This window comes from Solea senegalensis, linkage group LG2 (assembly GCF_019176455.1).
Source record: "Solea senegalensis isolate Sse05_10M linkage group LG2, IFAPA_SoseM_1, whole genome shotgun sequence".
NCBI classification, from domain to species: Eukaryota; Metazoa; Chordata; class Actinopteri; order Pleuronectiformes; family Soleidae; genus Solea; species Solea senegalensis.
The window spans coordinates 22,759,949-22,782,820 of record NC_058022.1 but is presented as its reverse complement, the minus strand read 5'-3'; the positions used below and the strand labels follow the sequence as shown (position 1 = coordinate 22,782,820).

Genomic DNA, 22,872 nt, shown 5'->3' with positions numbered 1-22,872 from the left:
ACAAGCCTACAGTTCAGTCACTCAGAAAGCAGACAAGACATCATAATAGAAATACAGAAAACACTATACAGAATTCAGATGATGGGACTCACAGTTCCATTCGTATGGATACCAGCACACATTGGGGTTACAGGAAATTAAATAGCAGACAAGGTGGCAAAGGCAGCAACAGGACACAATAATATAGATTTAGCAATAATATTCCAAAGGAACGTGGGAGAGGTAAGATACATGTAAATAAGCAGGAAAGAGGAAAGTATCTTATCAAGGATCAGATTTTGGTCATACAGGAAACAGTACACTATTCAGAATCAATAAACATAATACAGGCAGATGTGATCACTGTGGGTAGGAGGAAATAGTTCAGCATGTTATAACGCAATGTCATAAATATCAAATAGAAATTATTGATCAAAAGTTGAGAGACATTGAAGTGGAGTTTGATTTGGTAAACATATTACAGAAGAACCTGAGTTACTGTTACAAAATATTATCTAATTTTCTTAAAACCATTTTGATTGGGAGGATACAGGATGGAATGTAAGGTGTATAAGTTATACATATTTCAATCTGTGTGTGCATATGCATATGCATGTATGCATGTATGTATGTATGTATGTATATATGTATATATATATATATATATATATATATATATATATATCAATATAATCATAACCTCCATACCAGATGGTGGCGGTAATGCGCCAACTCGCATGGGCCGTTACCTCCAATCACGTGACACGTCATGGTTTTAGGTGCAGATTCGTTGTTCATTCAGCTCGCATAGCCGGAAGTAGACTTACCAGTGAAGGGGGGGACATATTTAAGTAATGTTAAAGCGAGTGAGTTAATAACGTAATGAGACCAATGAGATGTATAATTGCAATTGTGGAAGGTCTGGATATCATAAGGTAAGAGTAGTTGTTGACGTCTGCCAATGTGCTCCAAAGGATAGTTGTTATTACAGGCCTTTAGCGTGTAATCGGGCTAAACAACTACCTGTAAGCTAGTTTAGCAAAGCCGCTACCATAACAGCTGTTTGTTTATTACGTATTGGCGAGGAACAGAAGGCACATGATGTTATACGGTGGCGTGAGGTGTTTTGATGTACAGTTTTGAATGACGATGAAAACTACGACTCAAACTGAGTATTTAATCTAGCTGGATATCGACGAACAAACTGACAACAGAGTGACATAATAATAGTCTGATTCCTAACCTGATATGCATGTATATTTGTCTTTCCCTCAGTGACTGAAATAGCCAAACATATAATCTTTTCAATTGTATTTTTCTCATATCTGCCCTTGTTTTTCAGCTTTGTTTAGGATGTCAAAAGAGGACACTGAACTAACTACTGAATAAAGGCATCTCACATCCCATATTTCCTGCTTATGAATGTCCTTGACATTGCCAGCTATGAGTGACAGCAGAGTGGCCTCCAAAGGCCCCTATATTTCAGTCATCACCAACAGGTAAGTTCTGTAACTGCTCCACATTACTTCACTTTAAGGAGACCACCTTATTCATCCAGTCTAGAAGTATAAGGACAGTTTTAATTATTCTGGTTCAGCATCTGATATGTGAGTGCCACATCTTTGTGGCACACCACCATATTGAAATAATTATCTGTGATATTGATAGGTTCAATGTAGTGAGTCCCGGAACCCACAGTTTGTGGTTTTATGGGTCCCCCCCGATAAAACAATTTCTTGAGATTCTATGTAGTGTTAGATTCCTGACTGATATTATGGTTGTAATTAACTAATATATTCATGCACACTTTCTTTCTTCTAGGATTTTTTGCAGATTGCAGATGTTATACAATGTGTAACTTCATAAATGCGATAGGACGTGACTTTTTATGTGGCTACTAACAGTAGAATTGTGCAAATTTAGAGAAACAAGTATAAAAGCAAATTAATAAAACATTAATCTTGTATAAACTAGTTTGATTTCAACCAGGTTGTTCAATCAGTTATGCTATTAAATGTAGTGTATTATTATTATATATGTAGTCTGACATCATTTTGGTTTTGTATGACCCAAAAAAAACCAAAAAGCTTGTGGTGATTAGAATTCTTAAATCCAGTTGGGTTTGCTAGTTCAGTGCACTGCTATTAATGAAAGTATATTGTTGATCTGCATTAAAGAGATCAACAGATAAAATAGAGCACTTGTTTTGGTCTTGTTTCAGTCTACCCATCTTTGGTCTTATAGTCTTCATTAGGTCTCGGTTAGTGTGGTCTTGATTACAACACTGCTCGGCAGTCAGCGACAGTCTCTGACACATTCTGCCTGACCCTGTTTCCTCCCTGGTGATTCTCTCCCAGAGCTTCACTGCCACACATTTGGGTAAAATTATTTTTAAATACAGAAAAAAAGTGTGATGCCCTGACATGAATGTTGAGTTGTTGAGGAATATTTGTGGCATTATTTGAAAATGTCAGAGCATTGGAAGGGTTCTCAGAGGCCGGGTATGAAACCAGTGTACTGTTCTTGAGGATCAGTAATGACATGATGAAATCGGTTCCTCTGCCCCAACAAACCATGCTGCCTAAAGATCTAGCCCTCCATCTTTGACCACTCCACAGGAGGGTCACGGGGGTGCTGTGCCAATCTCAGCTTACATAGGGCGATAGGCAGGGTACAACCTGGCAGGGCCACATATAGAAACAAACAACCATTTAACCATTCACTTTCTCACACTAATTTAGAGTGTCCAATTTCCCTTATCCCCATATTGCATGTTTTTGGACTGTGGGAGTAAGCCCAAGAACCTATAGAAAACCCACACCAACACGGGGAGAACATTTAAACTCCATGCAGAAAGGCCCTTGTTCCAACTGGGGCTCGAACGCAGGTCTTGCTGCAAAGGCAAGAATGCTTACCACTACACCAACTGTGTGGCCAAGGTCTTGACTTTTCTATTTAAAGTGTCTTGATAATATATGTTATGAACAGAATTGGTACAATATATTAAATAAAATTAAATTGAAATGAAAATAAGGCAGCATAAGGTAAGATCATCCCAGTACTGTCAGTGGATGCACAAAAAAAATCACAATTCATTCATCATCATCACTGACCTGCAGATCTGACTGTTCTCTGAACCTTCTGTTTGTCTGATCTTCTAACAGAGACAATTCAACTATTTTGCATCATTGTAAAATCTGATTGAATCAGATGTGATGCTACTTGCGGTCGGCGGTGCTGTCCCTAAATACACCAGACTCCTCTGTTAACTATAGAGAGTTCCCTGGTAGTTGTTGGAGATTAACCCATGTTTTTAGAATTGTTAAGTAGTTCTAACTGATCTGCAGTTTGGCAGTCAGTGGCTGGTAGTCGGACCAATCATCGCATAGTACTCGGCACGCTTCTGGAATCACGCCTAAGCAGGTACTAAAAATAGTACCTGGTACCAGGTACTATGCTATTGGAAAAGCTACTTAAACCGTGCCATGGACTTAAACCGAGCTGGTGGAAATACGGCATATGGGTCTAACTTTAGCAAATTTAGCCTGCTGGGAAAAGACAACTTCGACCAGTCATTGCACTCGTTTCCATCCTGGTGTCAAACACAAGTGAAGAGATGCCAAATTGCAAGTGATGAAATCGATTTTATCCCTCTCAGTCCATTTTAATAGTATCACTAGTTTTCCTTGCGAGGGTGGCACTGAATGCCGTTCCAACTCTAAATAGACCGGGTGTGTGTGTGTGTGCATGCCTGCAGTTAATAAACATGACGTCCAGCAAACATGTGCCCCTCAGAAGTCTGCTTAAGAGACATTTATCAGTTATTTCTGTCATGCTTAAGTCCTGTTGGATGGACATAACATAGCCCTTTGTGATTGTCAGTTAGCTTATGTTAAATCTATTGCCTACATTTATGAAAGCTCTGATTTTAAAGTGAATCAGAGTAATATAAACAACTATATGGGTTTAAATAAAAAAAAAGAAGCAATTCTTCTTCTTACTGAGTTCTTGTTTTCCTCATTGTCTATTTGTATGCTGAATATCTGACATAGAAGTGAGTGGGGAAGGGATTAGTAAGCATGTGAAAGATACATATTAATTATGTGTGGTCATTATGTGAATATAAAAATGATTATTCAAAATCAGTTAAATGGAAACGTTAGTGGTCTTTGTTCAGAAGACCCTCATGTCACATCTACATTTCAGGATCTGGTTATTATAGACACAGATTAAATGTTAAATATAAATATTTCAAAGCACTTTGTAGAAAGGCCCTTTATGAAGTTCAGTCCATTTCCTTTTATTAGTTTACAGGCAGATCTGCCACATCCAATATGTCGGCGATGTCGGCGCTTCAGCACTCATTGCGACGTCTACATATATATGTCTATGGTCCGTACCACATCTTCCCCCTCGATTTTAACTGCACACTAGATACCAACATACCCCATATCACACATCACACAGAAATCATTCACTGGTGGGCTGGGGCGGGGGGTGGTGGTGAGTGCTCTCTTACCACCTTTCATAGTTTCCACTGCATGTTGAAACCTACAATATGACAAAAACAGCAGACAGAGACGTCTCAGTATGTGTACTGGTACATCAAGTGAGTGTACTGTGCATTAATCAGCATACCAGTTCATCAGTTCAAAAGAGGTACATTTCCAGAAAATGTAAAATTTAGTAACTAGGGAATTTCTAAAATCTCTATTTTAACAACCCTGCTCTTGTCTTGTGTCACTGTGGTCTAATAATTGCACATGCACTCTATTGTAGAACCACAAACGTGGTAATACGTGGGGCCATGCTGTTTGCTGTGGGCGTCTTCCTGGCACTGGTGCTGAACTTACTTCAAGTGCAGAGGAATGTCACCCTCTTTCCCCCTGATGTCATCAGCAGTATCTTCTCCTCAGCCTGGTGGGTGCCCCCCTGCTGTGGCACAGCCTCAGGTATGTGAGCACATCTGCCATAATGAGTAAACAAATCTTACTTTAATGTTGCACAGAATTTATTTAATGTATGGCGGTAACAGGGTGCACATGCATGCGCTTTGCTCCCACGGCTGCTGAAACAATAATGTCTAATTGTGCGTGTGGAAAAAAACAAAAAAATGTATGAATGATATCAATATAGTTTATTTGTAGAATGGTGACGGGACAGGGAAATAGAGAAAAGTCAAAAATTATATTGACAAAATTATATTTAATTAAAAACACTGCCCTTGAGAAGTGCAAAATCTCAAAAGAAAACTTTTCATGAGCCCAGAGAAACAACCTATGTGCAGTTCAATATTTCCTTATATCTCAAGATCTAAGATCAGGATATAACCTAAAATCCATAGTCTTGCATATGAATGCACAGCATGCTTAACAGGCACAGCTAGCCAACATTATTTAAAAGTTGTCTCATGGTATAAAGCTGTGGATGGAAAAATGACCGAGCAAAATGTATTTGTTAGTCAGGTCACAGATGATACAGATCCTGTTTGCCTGAAAGAAATAACACAAAGACTGAATGCTTAAGCCAAAACACTTTTTATATTATTTGTGAAAATCCCCAATAGCCATCAATAAATGAAGTCTTCCATTCACTAAGCTTTAGACAGTGTGTGTACGCTTGTGATTAATTAATTTATTCATTGTAGGGCTGTTCAATTCTGGAAAAATGTGAATCATGATTTTTTTTAATTAGAATTTAGATCCTAATTCTCTGGCATGATTTTTTTCATGGCATGTTTCCACTTGCTCGACTCTTGACATCGTAACTAGGAAATGCGTTGTCAGTGATTGGTCAGCGTGCGTCACGGTAAGAGACACAAGAATCCAACCGGACCAAACCGAACAATAGTTCAGTTAAATAGACTTAACAATCCTGAAAATGTGGGTTAATATCCAACATTTAGCAAAGGAAATGTCTAAAATCTCATAATTTAACAGAGGAGTCTGGTGTTCTTAGCGACAGCATTGCTGAAAACCTGTGATCACAAGCGGGTGGTTGTGTGATTCTCGTCACTACCACCTGGGTTTTCATTGGCATCCATTTTGTATTTATTTCACTTTAGCACACAATTTCTCCTATGTTCTGTCCCACACTCACTCAGCACCGCTGCTTGTAAACTGTCATTTACAGACTACCACCTCCACTGAATCACGTGATGTAAAGGTGCTTCATATGTTGAGAGAGAAGGCAGCAACAAAGCTGTGTCATTTAGAAGTGTGATCACGTGTAGTTGTGAATCGAGATTGCACATTTTTGAACTAATTGTTACACAAAGTATGGCAGAGGAAGAGTTATTCCCTCCAACAAAGCGCATCAAATCAGCCATGTGGGAGTTTTTTGGCTTCAAAGAAAATGACCAAGGTGTCATTGTGGAAGACGGTGCACCAGCCTGCAAATCATGCCACCAAAAATTGCAGTGAAAAGAGGAAATACGAGAAATATGTTTCACCATATTTCACCATGTTTCACCTACCCGGCTCTGTACACCAGAGTAAAGGTAAACGCACAGTAACTGTGTTAAATTATGTTAATGTTCAACTAACTTAACATTGAATTGGTAGGAAATTAAATGTTAGTATGTCATTTGCAATTAATTGTGTACGGCACGTGTTCGGCTTTCAGTGTAACGTGACAAGTTAAATGGCATTCACTTAAAGTTACGTTATACGTAATGTGATGTCCGTTTCATTTATTTCGTTTATTATAAATGTATTTGTGTCATTGTAATTTACAATGAAATAAACAAACCACAATAACCTCCAAAGTCCAGGTAGAGGTCCTGTAGCTGTTCACATCTGTTTTCTTTGAGAGAAATACGTAGGTAATATGTAGCATTTTTTATTGTTTAAAGAGCAGTGGTGATTTTTATTTTATTCCAATGGGATTATTGTAATTTATGGTTACTTTACTTTGTTGCTACATTGCTACATTATTTTGTTGGCATCAAAAGATATAAATAAATGAAACTAAGACCTGTAACATTTAAATAAAATTTTACTTTAAATTAAGTGCTCATGTGATTTTACACATTCATAGTGTTGTGAAATAATTTAACGCATAATAATCGTGATAATCGTAATGTCATAATTAATTCTTTGACAATAATCATACCAAGAAAATATATAATCGTCACATCCCTATCTACCACCACTATCCTTCTCATGAGGGTCTCTGGAACCAATCCCAACTGACATAGGGCAAAAGGCAGGGTACACCCTGGACTGGTCACCAGTCCATCACAGGGCCATTGCACAGAGACGAACAACCATTCACTCTCACGTTCACACCTATGATCAACTGTGGATCTGTGGAAGGAAACTGGAGAACCCAGGAAAAAAAACCTGCACACATGTGGAGAACATGCATACAAATGCTTGTGATTGTAGAGTTTTAATAAAAGCACAGATAGGGAAGGGAGGGACATGTAGGGGCAATGGTAGCTTAGTGGTAGAGCGAGTCATCTTTCAACGAAGGTTGTGGGTTCGATTCCCGGCTCCACTAGTCTACATGCTGATGCGGGAAAGACACTTAAGCCCACATTGCTCCTGACGGGCAGTACCGGCAGCTTGGGGGTGGGTATGAAAGATGAGTGATAAAAAATTTATGAAAGTGTGAGTGGGTGAATGACAAAACTGTATTGTAAAGCATCTTTGAGTGGTCATCAAGACTAGAAAAGCGCTATAGAAATACAAATCATTTACATGTCTATCATTAATTGCAACGTGGTATGCTATTGCCAGCTTTATTTTACAGCTTATTACACCTGATCTTTTTCCTTTTTTCACCATACAACTTTACGTATTGCTATCTGGAGGTGAAAAAGGATTTTTCCTCTCAGACTTTAAATAAAGTCTGAGAGGAAAAATTATGGCCCAGGAAGCTCCCCATGGGTGTCAGTGTGCCATCAGAGTAGGATGGGTGCCTATGCTTAGCAGAACAATTACAGCTGACACATGGATTGTGGCACTACAGCAGTGAATGCTGGTTGTGCCTTTTGTTTTTCCTTCTCTATCGTCATTTTCTCCTTCTTCCCTCCTGTAGCAATGATCGGGCTATTGTACCCCTGCATTGACAGACAACTGGGTGAGCCACACAACTTCAAGCGGGAATGGTCCAGTGTGATGCGTTGTGTGGCTGTGTTTGTGGGCATCAACCATGCAAGTGCTGTATCCTTAAAGCTTTGGGGCTGTATTCACCTGTTGTTGTTCTGTTGAATACTCGGGCATTGGTGAGTAACATCCAGTCTGTCTAAGTCTGTCTCGGTTTTACAGGTTACTAAAGCTGCAACAATTCATTTATTAAAGGTAGGTTTTAAGATCCTGGAAAAACAGTTTGAGTAGGCTACATTTTGAATTCAAAAGTTCAAGCCCCTTTCTTCAGACTTCCCTCCAAAGTTACACCTCCAGAGCACAGGCATGCGCAACAAACACAGATTCATAAGCTCTGCACAGCATCGGTAACTATCGGTACATAACGTTTTTTTGGATACCTGTTCAATCGACAACGTGATGATGAAAAACAACAAATACTAAAAAGTTCACAGACATAAAGTGTCATCACCACCATGTCATCACTTTGCAACCCTTCCTAGGCTTTCAGTTGTCGCCACTATTCAAATGCAGCACCAACGTTCACTCTGGTCTTGGATCGCTCTGCATCAGCCTTTTTCTTGGCAGTAGCTTTCCCAAAAAACGACATAAATGAGCATGATGTGTCAGGCTGTACAGAGGACCCAAGTGCAGGCAGCGTTTCAAAGTTCAAAAAGGTAGGATTTGTTCAACAGGATGGTCAAACAAAAATAAGTCAGTCATGACGTGTGTGAGTCTAGGTGGATCCTGGGAGCTGATTTCTCATTCCTTGAACCACTCACATTCAACAACCAGCAGGTATTTTTAATAAACCTTTAAAATTGTTTGTTTAGTTTGTTGCTGGTGGTTTCTTGGAAGTTGGGAAGAGGGAGTCTCCTTATTCATGTTGATCAGGTTTTCCCAGAGGCCTGGTCATAACAACAATCAAGAGACAACTTTTCACTCATCTTTTATCCTCCACATGGGGGTCACTAGGGGGCGACAGGCAGGGTACACCCTGCACAGGTCACCAGTCTCATGGCAAGGTGAATCATAATCATAACCTTCCATTTAGTCAAAGTGTCCGAATTCCAAAATTTGGACTGTGGAAACTGGAGGAAACCCATGCACACACAGGGAGAACATGTCACCTCCATACAGAAAGGACTTGAGTCTTCTTGCTGCTAAGGGAAGAGTGCTTACCGACTATACGAACCATGTGGCCCCCTGAGGAGACATCTTCATGAATGTATAGATGTATAAATAGATGTGAAGGTGCAAACCACTGATAACATTCAAAAACAGGAAGGCTAGATAAGAAGTTGTGAGAAAATATATATATATATATATATATATATATGTACATATATATATATATATGCAATTGTTTTGTTCAATCCCTCAAATTAAAGCTAGTCCACACTTAAATAACATTAACACTTGATTGTTTCATTTCAAAATGTATTGTGGTGGTGTACAGAGGCAAAATGACAAAATGTGTGTCTTTGTCCAAATTATATGGCCCTAAATGTCATTCCTTTTCGAACCTTTGCACTCATCTAAAAACCTTTGTTAAACATCATTCATTATTCTGAGGAAATACATGAAATGTTAAACATTTTGTGTGTGTCACGTGGGAGTGTGCCTCCTGAACCCTTATATCCATATCACTGACTGTGTGTTCCTTGACCCTCTGTCAGAAAGTGGATTTTGCCAACAATATTCAGCTGTCTCTGACTTTGGCAGCCCTCTCCATTGGACTCTGGTGGACATTCGACCGCTCACGTAGTGGCTTTGGTCTGGGAGTTGCCATTGCTCTGCTGGCAACAATGACCACTCAACTCCTAGTTTACAATGGATTGTTTCAGTAAGTTGTTGACACATTTTTGAACAAATGGTGGGAAATGTGCAGGGTGAAAAACAGGAAACCTTATACTGTCGGTCAGTGTACTCCTCTTTCATGTGTCCTACATAAAAACACACATTCTCTTGTCTTTGAGACGGTCTGATTTCTCCTTTACAACTTTCCTCGAACATATGACATTTTCCGTCATAGTGGAGGGAAGGTGTTTAAGGGAAGAAAACAGGTTTTGACCTATTTGACTTTTCCAACTGACAGCATTTAAATTAAATTCAGGTTTTAAAAAAAATTGTGTAAGGGAAAATTAATGTTATTGGACGAACAACAACAGGAAATGGAATCAGGTTGCTGTATTCAGAATCTTTCATTTCTTGTGAAACGTATTGAGTTGTATGTTTTTGACATAATGATGTGTGGCAGCACAATCTTCAGCTCACACCTGTTACCCATTCATTAAACAGCTACATCCTTTTCTAACCAACAATACCTGGCCAATACTTACAAGATAAACACTAGATTTCTTTAGGTTAAGAGAAATTAAAAGACTTTGGGCTTTTATTTCAGATTGACAGAAAATGATGCCCGTTTCTGATGCCAAAATAACCTTGTTTAATGTTGTTCGAAATACATTTTTCTATCATACTTAGTTTGTATTTTTGTCTAGTTATGTCTGGTATATTTTACCCTTTATTTAACAGTCAGCTAAACCTTGATTGAACAAACTGTGTTGAAAATTAAGCGTGGGTATATATTTAAAGAATATGAGATGCTGTAATGTGCTTCTGTTGTGCACAGGTATACTTCCCCAGATTTCCTGTACATTCGCTCCTGGTTACCTTGTATCTTCTTCGCAGGGGTGATAACTATGGGAAACATAGGACGGCAGCTAGCCTTGGTAAGTGATTTGTAAAGAAACTATGTAACAATGTATGTATCAGTGTCCTCCACAGAAGTGCATTGAAACTGGTCATGAAATTAGATTCAGCTCTTTGTCTAATGTTTCTTCTCCTCATGCTTTTTTTTCTCTTAGTATGAATATAAATTAATTCAAGAAAAGACCCATCAGGACTGAGGAATCTCTTGGCTCAATCAGGTCTCTGCTCGAAGTGATATTGTCTTTGTACCATCCTGAAACCAGAGGTCGGAGAATATCTGCATGCAGCACAACGTAGACCAGACCAGGCTGAGCTAAGCCAGACCAAACCAGGATCCTGGACAAGTCAATCAGGCGTGTTGGCTACAGCAGAGCCATGAGCTCCTGACTAGCTGCCTGGTGTTGCCCACTGGACCAGTCAGTGTTTTTGGCTCTAATCAGGCCATGTGGATATGCAAGCATTTGCTGGCTGCATTCTTCTAACTTGAGCTGAGGTGAAGCCTGAGAAAGGAGTTGTTTTGGTGCAGTTTATCTCTTCTTACCTGCAAAGGGATTAGCAGTGAAGTGTCTGTTTTTAAAATCAGCTCAGGTGTTTAACGTCTTTGGCTCCATGTAGGGCTGGGCGATATCTCGATATTTTAATATATATCGATATATTTCTAAACGAGATATAATACAGGACAATATCGCTTGTATCGATATAGTTAATTTTGCGTTAAAATGACAATACATCGGCCGCAAGTTCGCACTTATTTCTCCTCTCCCACACACACCGGCGCGTCGCACCCGTGGGGGAGGTGGGTGTTTTAACACCCACACTTTTCCCGGAGAGAGGGTTAAACACCCACACTTTTTCTGCAGTTTTTCCTCAGTTTTGCTCAAAAGCCTGACTACAGTCGCTCCATTTCAGTGCTCGCTGCGGCTGCCTCCTCTGCCCCTCCCTCTCCTGTTGTTGCCTCAAACATGACACCAGCTTTGAGTGTGACGGCTGATGATTGGCTGTTCTGCCTTAAGTCCTGCCTCTCTTGGTGTGTTAGATTTATCGTTCAGCTTGTGCTGAGGAGGCGGCAACTAGCTGGTTCATAGTTCACACTATAGAGTTTTGACTTATTTTCCATTACTGTCAGTCACTTTTGGACATATGGAAGCCCGAAGTTGTCAATATTGATAATAAAATATAAGACATTATTTAATTATCATTTCAACAAGCTGTGTTAAATATCTATGTGAAATAATTGAGAAAATTGTTCAAACCCAGTTAAGCATTCATTTTCGCAGATACATTTTTATGTTATTAGTCATGTTTGTTTCAATTTTATTAAGTTTGTTTTTATTGCTGTTAAAATTGTAACAGTATTGTATTTTTGAATTAATTACTGTATATTATTGTCATGCAGGAAAGAGCTTTGTTTATTTTTAAAGGAGCATTTTTATTTTAGTGACCTCTGACATTTGGCATGTGGCTTTAACTTATAACGGACTGTTTGTTTATTTTTTGAAGGGTTTGCCTCTGGAAAACATTTTATCTAATATGCTATAATGTTTTGGGGGGAAACCCCAATTACATCACAGAAAAAATATCGAGTATCGCCATTCAGCTAAAAAATATTGAGATATGACTTTTAGTCCATATCGCCCAGCCCTAGCTCCATGGTGCCAAACAAACAGGGATCACTTTCTTTCACATCCTTCATGTATCATTGAAGAACATGTAGCCTAGTTAATTTATAGAAAGATTTGTAGAAAGATGTGCATTTATACCACAACTTTTATTGTGTGCGAGTAGTCTATTTCTACACTTTCTTTTGTGATAAGGAAGTGATGTGTGTACTATATGCAGTGTTCAACAGCCGTGGGGTTTTATACTGACACACTGATGTATAGTATCACTGCATCCAAATGGAAGGATTGACTACTAAAGACTGTGTAAAGCCTAAGTAGGAGGTTTCTTTTATACATGAAGACTGATTAGGACATTTTCTCTTGTAATTCTATATATGGATTTTAAAAAAGCAGGGAGCTTTTTCACTTGCTTGTTGAAAATGGTCCAAACCAGCATGCATGACATTTTTCCAAGTTCTTCTTTTAGCACAAATGTAAGCATTCTACTCACCATGACACTGTATGACTATGAAACAGTAAATACTAGTAAAATTAATGCACAGTGGATTTCCCTCTGTATAATTCACCTCAGAATCACCAAATTTAATTGAGGTGCACAGTTAACTTGCCCACAAAGAAAACCGATATTATGTTTTACAGTGTTAAAGTCTGTTTAAATTGTTTCACTGTGTCAGTTGGTGTTTTTGGTGGGTGAAAGTATTGTACTGTACATATTATAAATGACACTTCTGAGTCTTTAGGAACTAGGACTGGATCATTTAATGGTATTTTTTTATACTCCTTCCTTTGTAATAAACTCTAATGATTATAATTATAATTTCAGCATTAAAAATACTGTACCATTACCACAGTGTTGTATTAATATTCAAAAATGTAGGATATTTTAAATGGAAAACACAATGAATAAAATAAAGAAAAATAGGTGGTGGAGCTTGTTATATCAACACTGTAGACAGTGTAGCTACTATGAGAAATAATTTATTTAGGATGAATTAGTTAATAGTTACAAGCATTTTAACAGCCTCTTAAACCTGAGCATGTGCAGTTTGTTTGGTGTAATAAATACAATGAACTGTTGTTAACCCGTAGCCTCCTATCTCTCTGTATCGTCACCCGTTCATTTTCTTCTATATTTTACCTCAACATGGTGCTTTCAATGTAATTTCAGATTTTAGAATATCTGATTTTAGATCAAAATATTTGGTTTCTATCTTCCTTAAAAGCAGGTGCAGTGGAAGAAAAAAAATATTTTGGAAAAAGAAAGAATAGCATTGGAATGTACCCTAATCCACCTTCTTTACATAGTTAGATGTAATAGATACAGTGCCTTGTGAAAGTATCCGGCCCCCTTGAACTTTTCAACCTTTTTGCCACATTTGAGGCTTCAAACATAAAGTTATAAAATTGAAATTTTTTGTCAAGAATCAACAACAAGTGGGACACAATCGTGAAGTGGAACGAAATCCATTGGATAATTTATACTTTTTTAACAAATAAAAAACTGAAAAGTGGGGCGTGCAATATTATTCGGCCCCTTTACTTTCAGTGCAGCAAACTCACTCCAGAAGTTCAGTGAGGATCTCTGAATGATCCAATGTTGTCCTAAATGACTGATGATGATAAATAGAATCCACCTGTGTGTAATCAGGTCTCTGTATAAATGCACCTGCTCTGTGATAGTCTCAGGATTCTGTTTAAAGCGCAGAGAGCATCATGAAGACCAAGGAACACACCAGGCAGGAAGCTGGATTTGGATACAAAAGCTGGATTTGGATACAAAAAGATTTCCCAAGCTTTAAACATTGCAAGGAGCACTGTGCAAGCAATCATATTGAAATGGAAGGAGTATCAGACCACTGCAATGCTGCATCTACCAAGACCCGGCCGTCCCTCCAAACTTTCATCTCGAATAAGGAGAAGACTGATCAGAGATGCAGCCAAGAGGCCCATGATCACTCTGGATGAACTGCAGAGATCTACAGCTGAGATGGGAGAGTCTGTCCATAGGACAACAATCAGTCGTACACTGCACAAATCTGGCCTTTATGGAAGAGTGGCAAGAAGAAAGCCATTTCTCAAAGAAATCCATAAAAAGTCTTGTTTAATGTTTGCCACAAGCCACCTGGGAGACACACCAAACATGTGGAAGAAGGTGCTCTGGTCAGATGATACCAAAATTGAACTTTTTGGCCACAATGCAAACGATATGTTTGACATAAAAGCAACACAGCTCATCACCCTGAACACACCATCCCCACTGTCAAACATGGTGGCGGCAGCATCATGGTTTGGGCCTGCTTTTCTTCAGCAGGGACAGGGAAGATGGTTAAAATTGATGGGAAGATGGATGAAGCTGAAGTATATGAACTAAGAAGAACACATTAACACAACTAATGTTTAATACTTAAACATATTAAAGATTTACATTAATAAGTAAACATGAGACAAGAGGGTCTCCTGGACACATGACAAGTCAGACCATACGTTGTACAATAGACATCCTGTATAGGACAAGAAGCTTGAGGGTCTGTCTTGGATATGGTTAGTTAGGAAATATAGATGTCTCTTGTTTGATTAAATGGTGATATTGTCCAAGGTAAAGATCATGGGACAGTATGGCATATCTGGACCCAACTTGTTTTCCAAGTTGTTGTATTATGGAAACAGGAGAAAGGCGGGTGTCGAAACATGTGATGCCTGCAAATAGGAGTGTTAGAGAATCTATATAGTGTTGGTTTTGCTTTTCTGAGGCAGAATTGTTCGGAGATTCGGCAGGAGCACATTCTCCCAAGCTGCTGTGGCGGCTTGGTTCTGACGCCTGACTTGTAACTAAATAAAATCCCTTTGTTCAGTACAAGTCCTGTGTCAGCGAGGTCTTTTTCTGCATCATCAACTCATCACCTATCGTTCAGAAGAAGAAGAAAGCCTGACAAAAACGACAAAGCGAAGAGATTTATCTTCCAACAGGACAATGATCCTAAACATAAAGCCAAATCTACAATGGAATGGTTCACAAATAAACGTATCCAGGTGTTAGAATGGCCCAGTCAAAGTCCAGACCTGAATCCAATCGAGAATCTGTGGAAAGAGCTGAAGACTGCTGTTCACAAACGCTCTCCATCCAACCTCACTGAGCTTGAGCTGTTTTGCAAGGAAGAATGGGCAAGAATTCCAGTCTCTCGATGTGCAAAACTGATAGAGACATATCCCAAGCGACATGCAGCTGTAATTGCAGCAAAAGGTGGCGCTACAAAGTATTAACGCAAGGGGGCCGAATAATATTGCACGCCCCACTTTTCAGTTTTTTATTTGTTAAAAAAGTTTAAATTATCCAATAAATTTGCAAATTTACAGTTGCAACTCAGATCTCACTTCCAGACCACATTAGTAGAGCAGATTATTGCATTTTTTCAGGAAAATCTTTCACAGGTGGAAAGAAACACCAAAATTGGCACAAATACTCTTTTGTTGTTCTTCTGTTAAAACCCATTAGCCACACAAAAATCAAGATGGCTGCCATTTTTTCCAAGATGGCCGCCAATTCAAGCTCTGAAATGCTATTTTTGGGGCAACTTTGTATAAAATTGCAGCAGGGTGATGAGTACCAATAAAGTCCCCCAAATTGGTGGAACTTCCTAAGAGACAACAACAACAAGGCAATCAGAGATGGCAGACTTCACCCCTTTCACGCAACAAGCCTCTGACGGCCTATATGTGTAACAGACTCAGGGTCAAAATTCTAAAAATGTTAATCTAAATTCTAAAAAGCTTGGCTGACAAGATATCACAGATGTCTGCCACAAACATGATCATTGCGATCAAAGAATATGGTTGTGAGCAATCAACCAATAAGCCTGGTGAAAATGGCCCCCTGCAGACATGAGGAAGCTGACACTAAAATAGGCCAGGCAGGTAGTAGAGGAGGGTTGCCTTTGGCCAAGGCCTGAATCTGAGGTGGATTCCCATCCATGAACTCTTTTTGTCTATTGGATTGCAGAAGAGCAAAGGCATTCTCCTCTTCCATGCCTTCACTGGCTGCGATGTAGTGTCAGCCTTCCGTGGTAAAGGCAGAAGACTGCATGGCGAACCTGGGATGTTTACTGTATACTGAGGCCTCTGATGCTTTCAGCAAACTCAGCCAGTATCCACCAACAATACACGATGCTGACATGAAGACATTAGAAAGCTTTGTGGTCATGATGTATGACAGGTCCAGTATAGCTGATGGTGTTGATGATGCAAGGTTAGACATGTTTGCTCGGAAACAGAGGCCGTTGTATGTATCAGGCAGGTTGCATATGGGGTCAATCATTAGTTTGTCAACTAGAAACACAAAGTCCTACTCGATGGGGATGGACCAAGAAAGGTGTTCTGTGGCAGATTTTTTGGACCAATCTCACCCCTATTGCAGAAAGTTGCCAAGAACTGACCAAGGGTGGTTGCAAATTTGAATGTCATGGAATGTGCAAAAGCTAATGCTTTGGTCTTACTTGCACAGTACTGTGTAGCTGCAGATGTGAAGATTAAGCTCTGTTCCATACGTTAGTTAGAGCATGGTTTAGGTGATTATATATTCTTACACAACTGTTGATTGGAAAATGTTAAGGTCACATTATAGATCTTTGATCATAAGATTGTTTGTCATATGCCATGCTGTACAAATGATATGTACAATAGTAAGCAAAGGATTCCGCTCCTCATGAGCAAATAAATTGACAATTTTTGTACTTTTGTAATACACGTTTTGCTGGAATAATGTTGTATTTTTGCATATTTTTTACGTTATTTTAAGTAAATGGCATAAAGAGATATAAAAAGTATTTCTGATTTATAAATTAGAAATGTTACCTATCATTTGACACCAAAATCACTGAAATTGGAAAAATGAAATTCTGATGTCAAAGACAGTTGGAAAAAGCGGCCATCTTTAAAAATGTCCGCCATTTTTAACTTTTCGTGGCTAATGGGATTTTTCAAAAGAATGACCCAAGAGGTACGTCCAGTTTGGTGCTTCTTTCCAGATGTGAACGATTGTTTTGCTAATCTGCTCTACTACATCCCCTCACTCAGCTCTCAGTCCAATTCAAACTCCTTTAATATTGTAATTTCTCTGATGCAACGTTTGTCACTGAGCACTGTTCTGGCACTTTTAAGACATAGGGCTAAGTTTGTTGAACTTCTGCCATAAAAACTAATAAGTCGTACGCATAAAAGGATATTGAATGACGTTATATCTATCGTAATGGGGGCAATCTGTGTGGAGCTTCCAATTAGACATAGGTAGGTAAATAGAGATAGAGATAGAAGTAACTACAATCTCTCATGAAAAAAAACAATGAAAGATGAAGAAATATAGAAGAAGAAAATATATACCTAAAGCCAATGAGTGATAAAATGTAATGTAATAAAACGTGAGGTGGTGGTGGTTCTCTTGAATTCAGCGTTAATCTGAAAACAAAAACTATGCAAAGAAAATCAGGTTCAAACAGTTGGATATGGAAACTGTCTCAATTCAATTTTATTTGTATAGCGCCAAATCCTAACATACATTATCTCAAGGCACTGTACATAGACATACGTCTCCAGGTAACTTTACTAGTATTCAGATTCCTTTAAGTAAGAGGAGAAATATTGTATGCTTAAAACACTCCATTACAAGTAAATGTTCTGATTTTGTAGTCTTACCAAAAGTATAATCTGCAAAATATAATCAAAAGTAATTTACTCTCGATTCAGTTTGGCTTCTTTCTATTATTCATATCACTAACAAATACATGCATGAGCACTATAATGTTGTGGCTCAGTAATGAATTGTCAATTTTAGATACTGAATATTATATATCCAAACATGAGGCCCCCTCCCATACCAGGATGATTTGACCCAACTTGACACTTACTTGCTGCCGTGAAAGGAGTCGTGGTTGAAGTTGCAACAGCAACATAGATGAACAGGGGAAGAAAGTGAAACTAGAGCAGTTGAAATTCTGTCAGTAATCAGAAGAATATATTTTAATGGGATTTACATCAACAAATTGCAACCCACCCAAGGCAATGTGTTTCTTCTGTCTTTTTTTTGTCAGCAAATGATCTAGCAAACTAGATGTATTTGGTGTGAAAGACTGTGGTACATATATTTTGCTTATTTCTTTTATGCGCATGGTAAGTTGATATATGGTACTAATGAAATTGTGAGTTTGTACGTGACGTAGATAATCAAATTAACATCTGCTTTTGGATGAACATTTAAAAAGCTTAAACTCTGTTACTGAAACAAGAAAACGAAAGTGTCAGGTTCCTGAGGACAGCAGCGAGCGACTAGATCCTGTTTTATCTTCCTTAGCGAATATGCGAGCGCTTTCAACCTTGTCTCCTGACCCTCACTCTGTGGGAGGAGATAATTGCTTGTCAGGAATAAATAGAGAGATTAATGAATAAATTAATGTTGGGGAGTTTACCTCTTTGGAGGAGCACTTACTGCTATGACACATCACGCCTATTGTTTTACAAGCTAGTTAGCCTTGAACAATAACATTCACACAGCAAATTACCTCATACACTTTGAATGAAACTGGATACTTATCTGGGAATTTAGCAACAATACAAACAAAGGCTTAAAATCCAGAGTATTCATCTTAATTACTTTTGTCTATAGGAGTATGTGTCTGTGAGAACACGAACAGGACAGTGAACATTAATCCACATTAGCCTCCACTTAGTTGATGTGTGTTCTGCTGTGCTAGTGCTGTCTGTGTGCAGCTTTTTTAGTCAGATATATAGAATTTCCAAATCTAAATTTGAATTTGAATGCATAATAGAGTTAATCACATTTCATATTCATGTTATTATGGACAAATATCAGATTCAGATGTCTGACTTGATTATAATTTTGAGTCGTGATGATTTTCATTCATACTTTCACAGATCTTGTCACATATTTATTGAACTTCATGGTGAACAGTGCTGATAATTGCAGATAACCAATTATATTTGTTACAATTTTTGTTTGTTAATTTAAATATTGTATATTTTTGTACATATTCTGGAGTGCAGGAGTAAAAAAAATGTTTTATTCCTATGTTGTATATTTCATACATCCACTTTTTATTTGTAAATATATATCAGTCTTGAAATTTCTCATAGCCCTGTGTTAAAAAAAAAAAAATCTAGGTATACATGATTCATGATTATAAAAGCAAACTCTTGGCTGACAGACCTAACATTTAATTCCCAAAACAATTTGTAATTGTTGTGTTTATATGACACTATCACTATGACAGATGAGTAGGGCTGCAAACAAATATTTTCATAATAGATTTATTTGCCAATTATATTATATAGTCGTTTGGTCCATCAAACATCATAAAATGTTGAAAAAACATTTAGCAGTGTTTCCCAAAAAACAAAATGATGATGTCTTGTTTTGTACATGTTTAACCCACAAATATGTAAGGTCACAATTTTTTGAGTTATTGTATTTTATGTGTTTTTGTATGAAAAATGAGACGCTAATTGTGGTACGCAGCGTCAGGTTGACGTTCCTCAGACAGCTAACAGCCAACTCATGGCATGAATGGCGCACACCCCATATGCAAAGCCACCACACACACACACCCACACACGGACCGCCAGTTACGCATTACAGAAATTCCACTATACAGCTACATTATCAATTGCAAGTTAGAATAGAAATAAATTAGACTGACCGCTCACTTCTTGAAGAGGAATGATGCTCTGCAAACCTTCATGCGCACAAACCAGAGCCACCCTTGCTTCAAATCAACCAATGAGAAGCGCTCTGGGTCCCTGAACTTCTGGCCCCACTGCCGAAACTGAAGCGTGCGCTGTACACACGTACGTGCAGCAGTTCAACAATACACAACACTGCAGGCACTGGGAAGATATCTCGGCCGGGCCCCACCGACCGGAAACAGAGGACGCGCAGCATCCGGCACAACCAACTATTCACATACAACTACACCATGTGTCTACAGTGGAAATTGCGTTGATCAAATGAAAACTGCGGACATTTCTGTGGGGACAACGTTGAATTTATTATTAATTTGTGCTCCTCTACATTTTAGACACAGGAAAACATAAAAGCTTATAATCCTCCCCTGCATAGCAGTGCCCTCTGGTGGGGTACGGCCTGGAATTTAAAGGGAACATATTATGCAAAATCAACTTTTTAACCATTTCAATACTTATATTTGGGAATCTGGAGGCCCTACCAGTCGCCAACGTGTGGAAAAAGAATACTGTCCTTTTTTCGTGGTCCTCCTTAGTGTAAGTATATGTGATAAAACACTCGATGTTGAATTCCCTGCGCTTGTGACGGCAACATGCGCATTTCACCGCGAATGTTACCACCAAGCAGTAAGTTTACTTCGAGAGCTCCACCTTAGCTCCACCTTGTCCAGGTGAGAGTGCAGGCGAGGGAGGAAGAGCGGTATTATCTCAATGCGGAGGGACAAGTGTGCTGTTCGTGGCTGCACAGTGTAGTGTTTTACAGAGGATTTTATATATGAAGCTAATGTGCCGGATAAAGTCAGCAAACGTGTGTTCGCACCACTTCGCATCAGACTGCGGCCAGCGGTCGCCGTATTTAGTCAGTGACCGTATTTCGCCGACGTATAAACACATTTTTAAGAAAAGGTCACATAGAGCTCATAACTGACCATTCTGACACGTCCTAATTAAAAATATTTGTTTAGTACGTCCTCCATGACCGGAGCACAGACTCAGTCTCATACAGTCACATACAGCGGCAGTTTATGCAGCTGTATGTGCAATGCAAACCGAACAGTTTGGCACTGTTCGATTTGCAAGAACAGTGGCACTCTCACTGTTTTCCACGCACGCTGCAATGTTGATATTGTCAGAGAACTAGTGGAGGGAGGGGGAGAGGAATGGAGCGGAGGGAACAGTAGCTGAGCGAGTGAGCGCTGCAAAGAGGACAATCAGAAACCCCCTGGAAGAAGTGGGTGTGTGTTTGCCTGTGTCTCATTTGCATATAAAGGGACCATGCACAAAACCGAGCGTTCTGAAAGGGGCAGGTTTAGCAGGGTTATTGAACTGCTATGATGCTTCATCCTTATGGTATTTTGACCTCACTGACATGTTCATTAGGACACCAGGGAACTATTTTAATTGGGGAAATAGGGTATAATATGTCCAGTTTAAAGGTGTTAAAAGCACAAGTAAAATGTTATTTAGCTGGTTTAAAAAGTGCAAATATGGTTTTTAAGGACATAAACATGTTTTGTGTTTCATCATATGTTGGGAATAAGATATGTGAAGTTATTCATTTTGTGGTGACTCATGGAGCTCAATGAGTGAATGACAACATGAATAGAGAAACTGAGCACAGAGGAAGAGCAGCTAACAGCCTGCTATGAAAACGCGACTGATGACTCCTGTCTGTTCTTCTCCTGTGTAAACAGAGTATATATCTTCTGTGAACAGGTGACTCGTCTTGAGGCCTGTAACATACTTTTTACTTAAAGTGTATTGGTTTTCAGATTAATTATATTAGTTTATTGTTTAATGAACACAGATAGTGTTAGTCCACATCCAGACGGTATCTGCACTAAACGTAAACAATCTTTTTCTTTGCCATTTTCAAAAAGTGCCACATAAAGACGGTATCGTTTCAGGAAATATCTCCGTATGCATGGAACCCCTCATAACAACTCAAAACGGTGTAGTACATAGGCCAGGACTGGAAGTTGCACTGTAAGGTTACACCGAAAACAGAGAAGAAGACATTGTACACATTACAGATATAATAACTGAAAAGGCGACAGAATGAACTGAGCCAAGGAAAGAAAGGGAAATAATGTCTGTATACATTTTGTGCCGTTTCCGTGTGCATATTTAATGACTTTGCAGACCCCCGGCAACTTTTTTTCTTTTCGCAACACAAGTGAGATCCATCTAATGGTATTTACTGCAGGCGGCGAGCCAGACACACACACACACACACAGAAGTGCTGCGTGAGTTCACACACACACACAGCGAACATACACAGTCACAGGTGAGCTGTGGATGTACAGTGCAGTGTAGTGACTGTGCGGAATGATCACTTTTATTCAAGTATCACTTTTATTTTGTTTTCTCCTATTTATTACAGATTTAACACTTTTTTCAACCCATGTGTGAAATTTCTAAAGACAGGACGTGAAATCTAACGTCTTTTCAGACTGACTTCAGTTACTTTTCATTGACAGTACATTGTAAACCCCAACAGTTCTACTGACTTCTAAATATCATCAATGTAGTACTTATAGTAGCTGATATTTAGTTAATCAAACTCTGAATGTTTGTTTTCTGTCAGAGTAATGAGTTATGAGGTTTTAATTTTATTGGAATTGTTTGAGTAAACATTGCATGCTACATAAAAATAGAGAGTATCCTCGTAGCCTTCAAGCTTTCAGAAAAATCAAGATGGCTACCCTCGTGCAGGCAT

General features: G+C 38.8%; 1 protein-coding gene across 1 annotated transcript; it reads left to right on the top strand.

Moving 5' to 3' along the window:
• Positions 1–781: 781 nt before the first annotated feature.
• insig2 (insulin induced gene 2) lies at positions 782–13,488 on the top strand. Its single transcript, XM_044019446.1, has 7 exons — positions 782–914; positions 1,322–1,478; positions 4,759–4,931; positions 8,023–8,147; positions 9,749–9,915; positions 10,705–10,804; positions 10,940–13,488. Exons 2-7 carry the CDS (start codon positions 1,402–1,404, stop codon positions 10,979–10,981), a joined length of 684 nt encoding a protein of 227 aa, XP_043875381.1. The 5' UTR covers positions 782–914; positions 1,322–1,401; the 3' UTR covers positions 10,982–13,488.
• Positions 13,489–22,872: the final 9,384 nt, after the last annotated feature.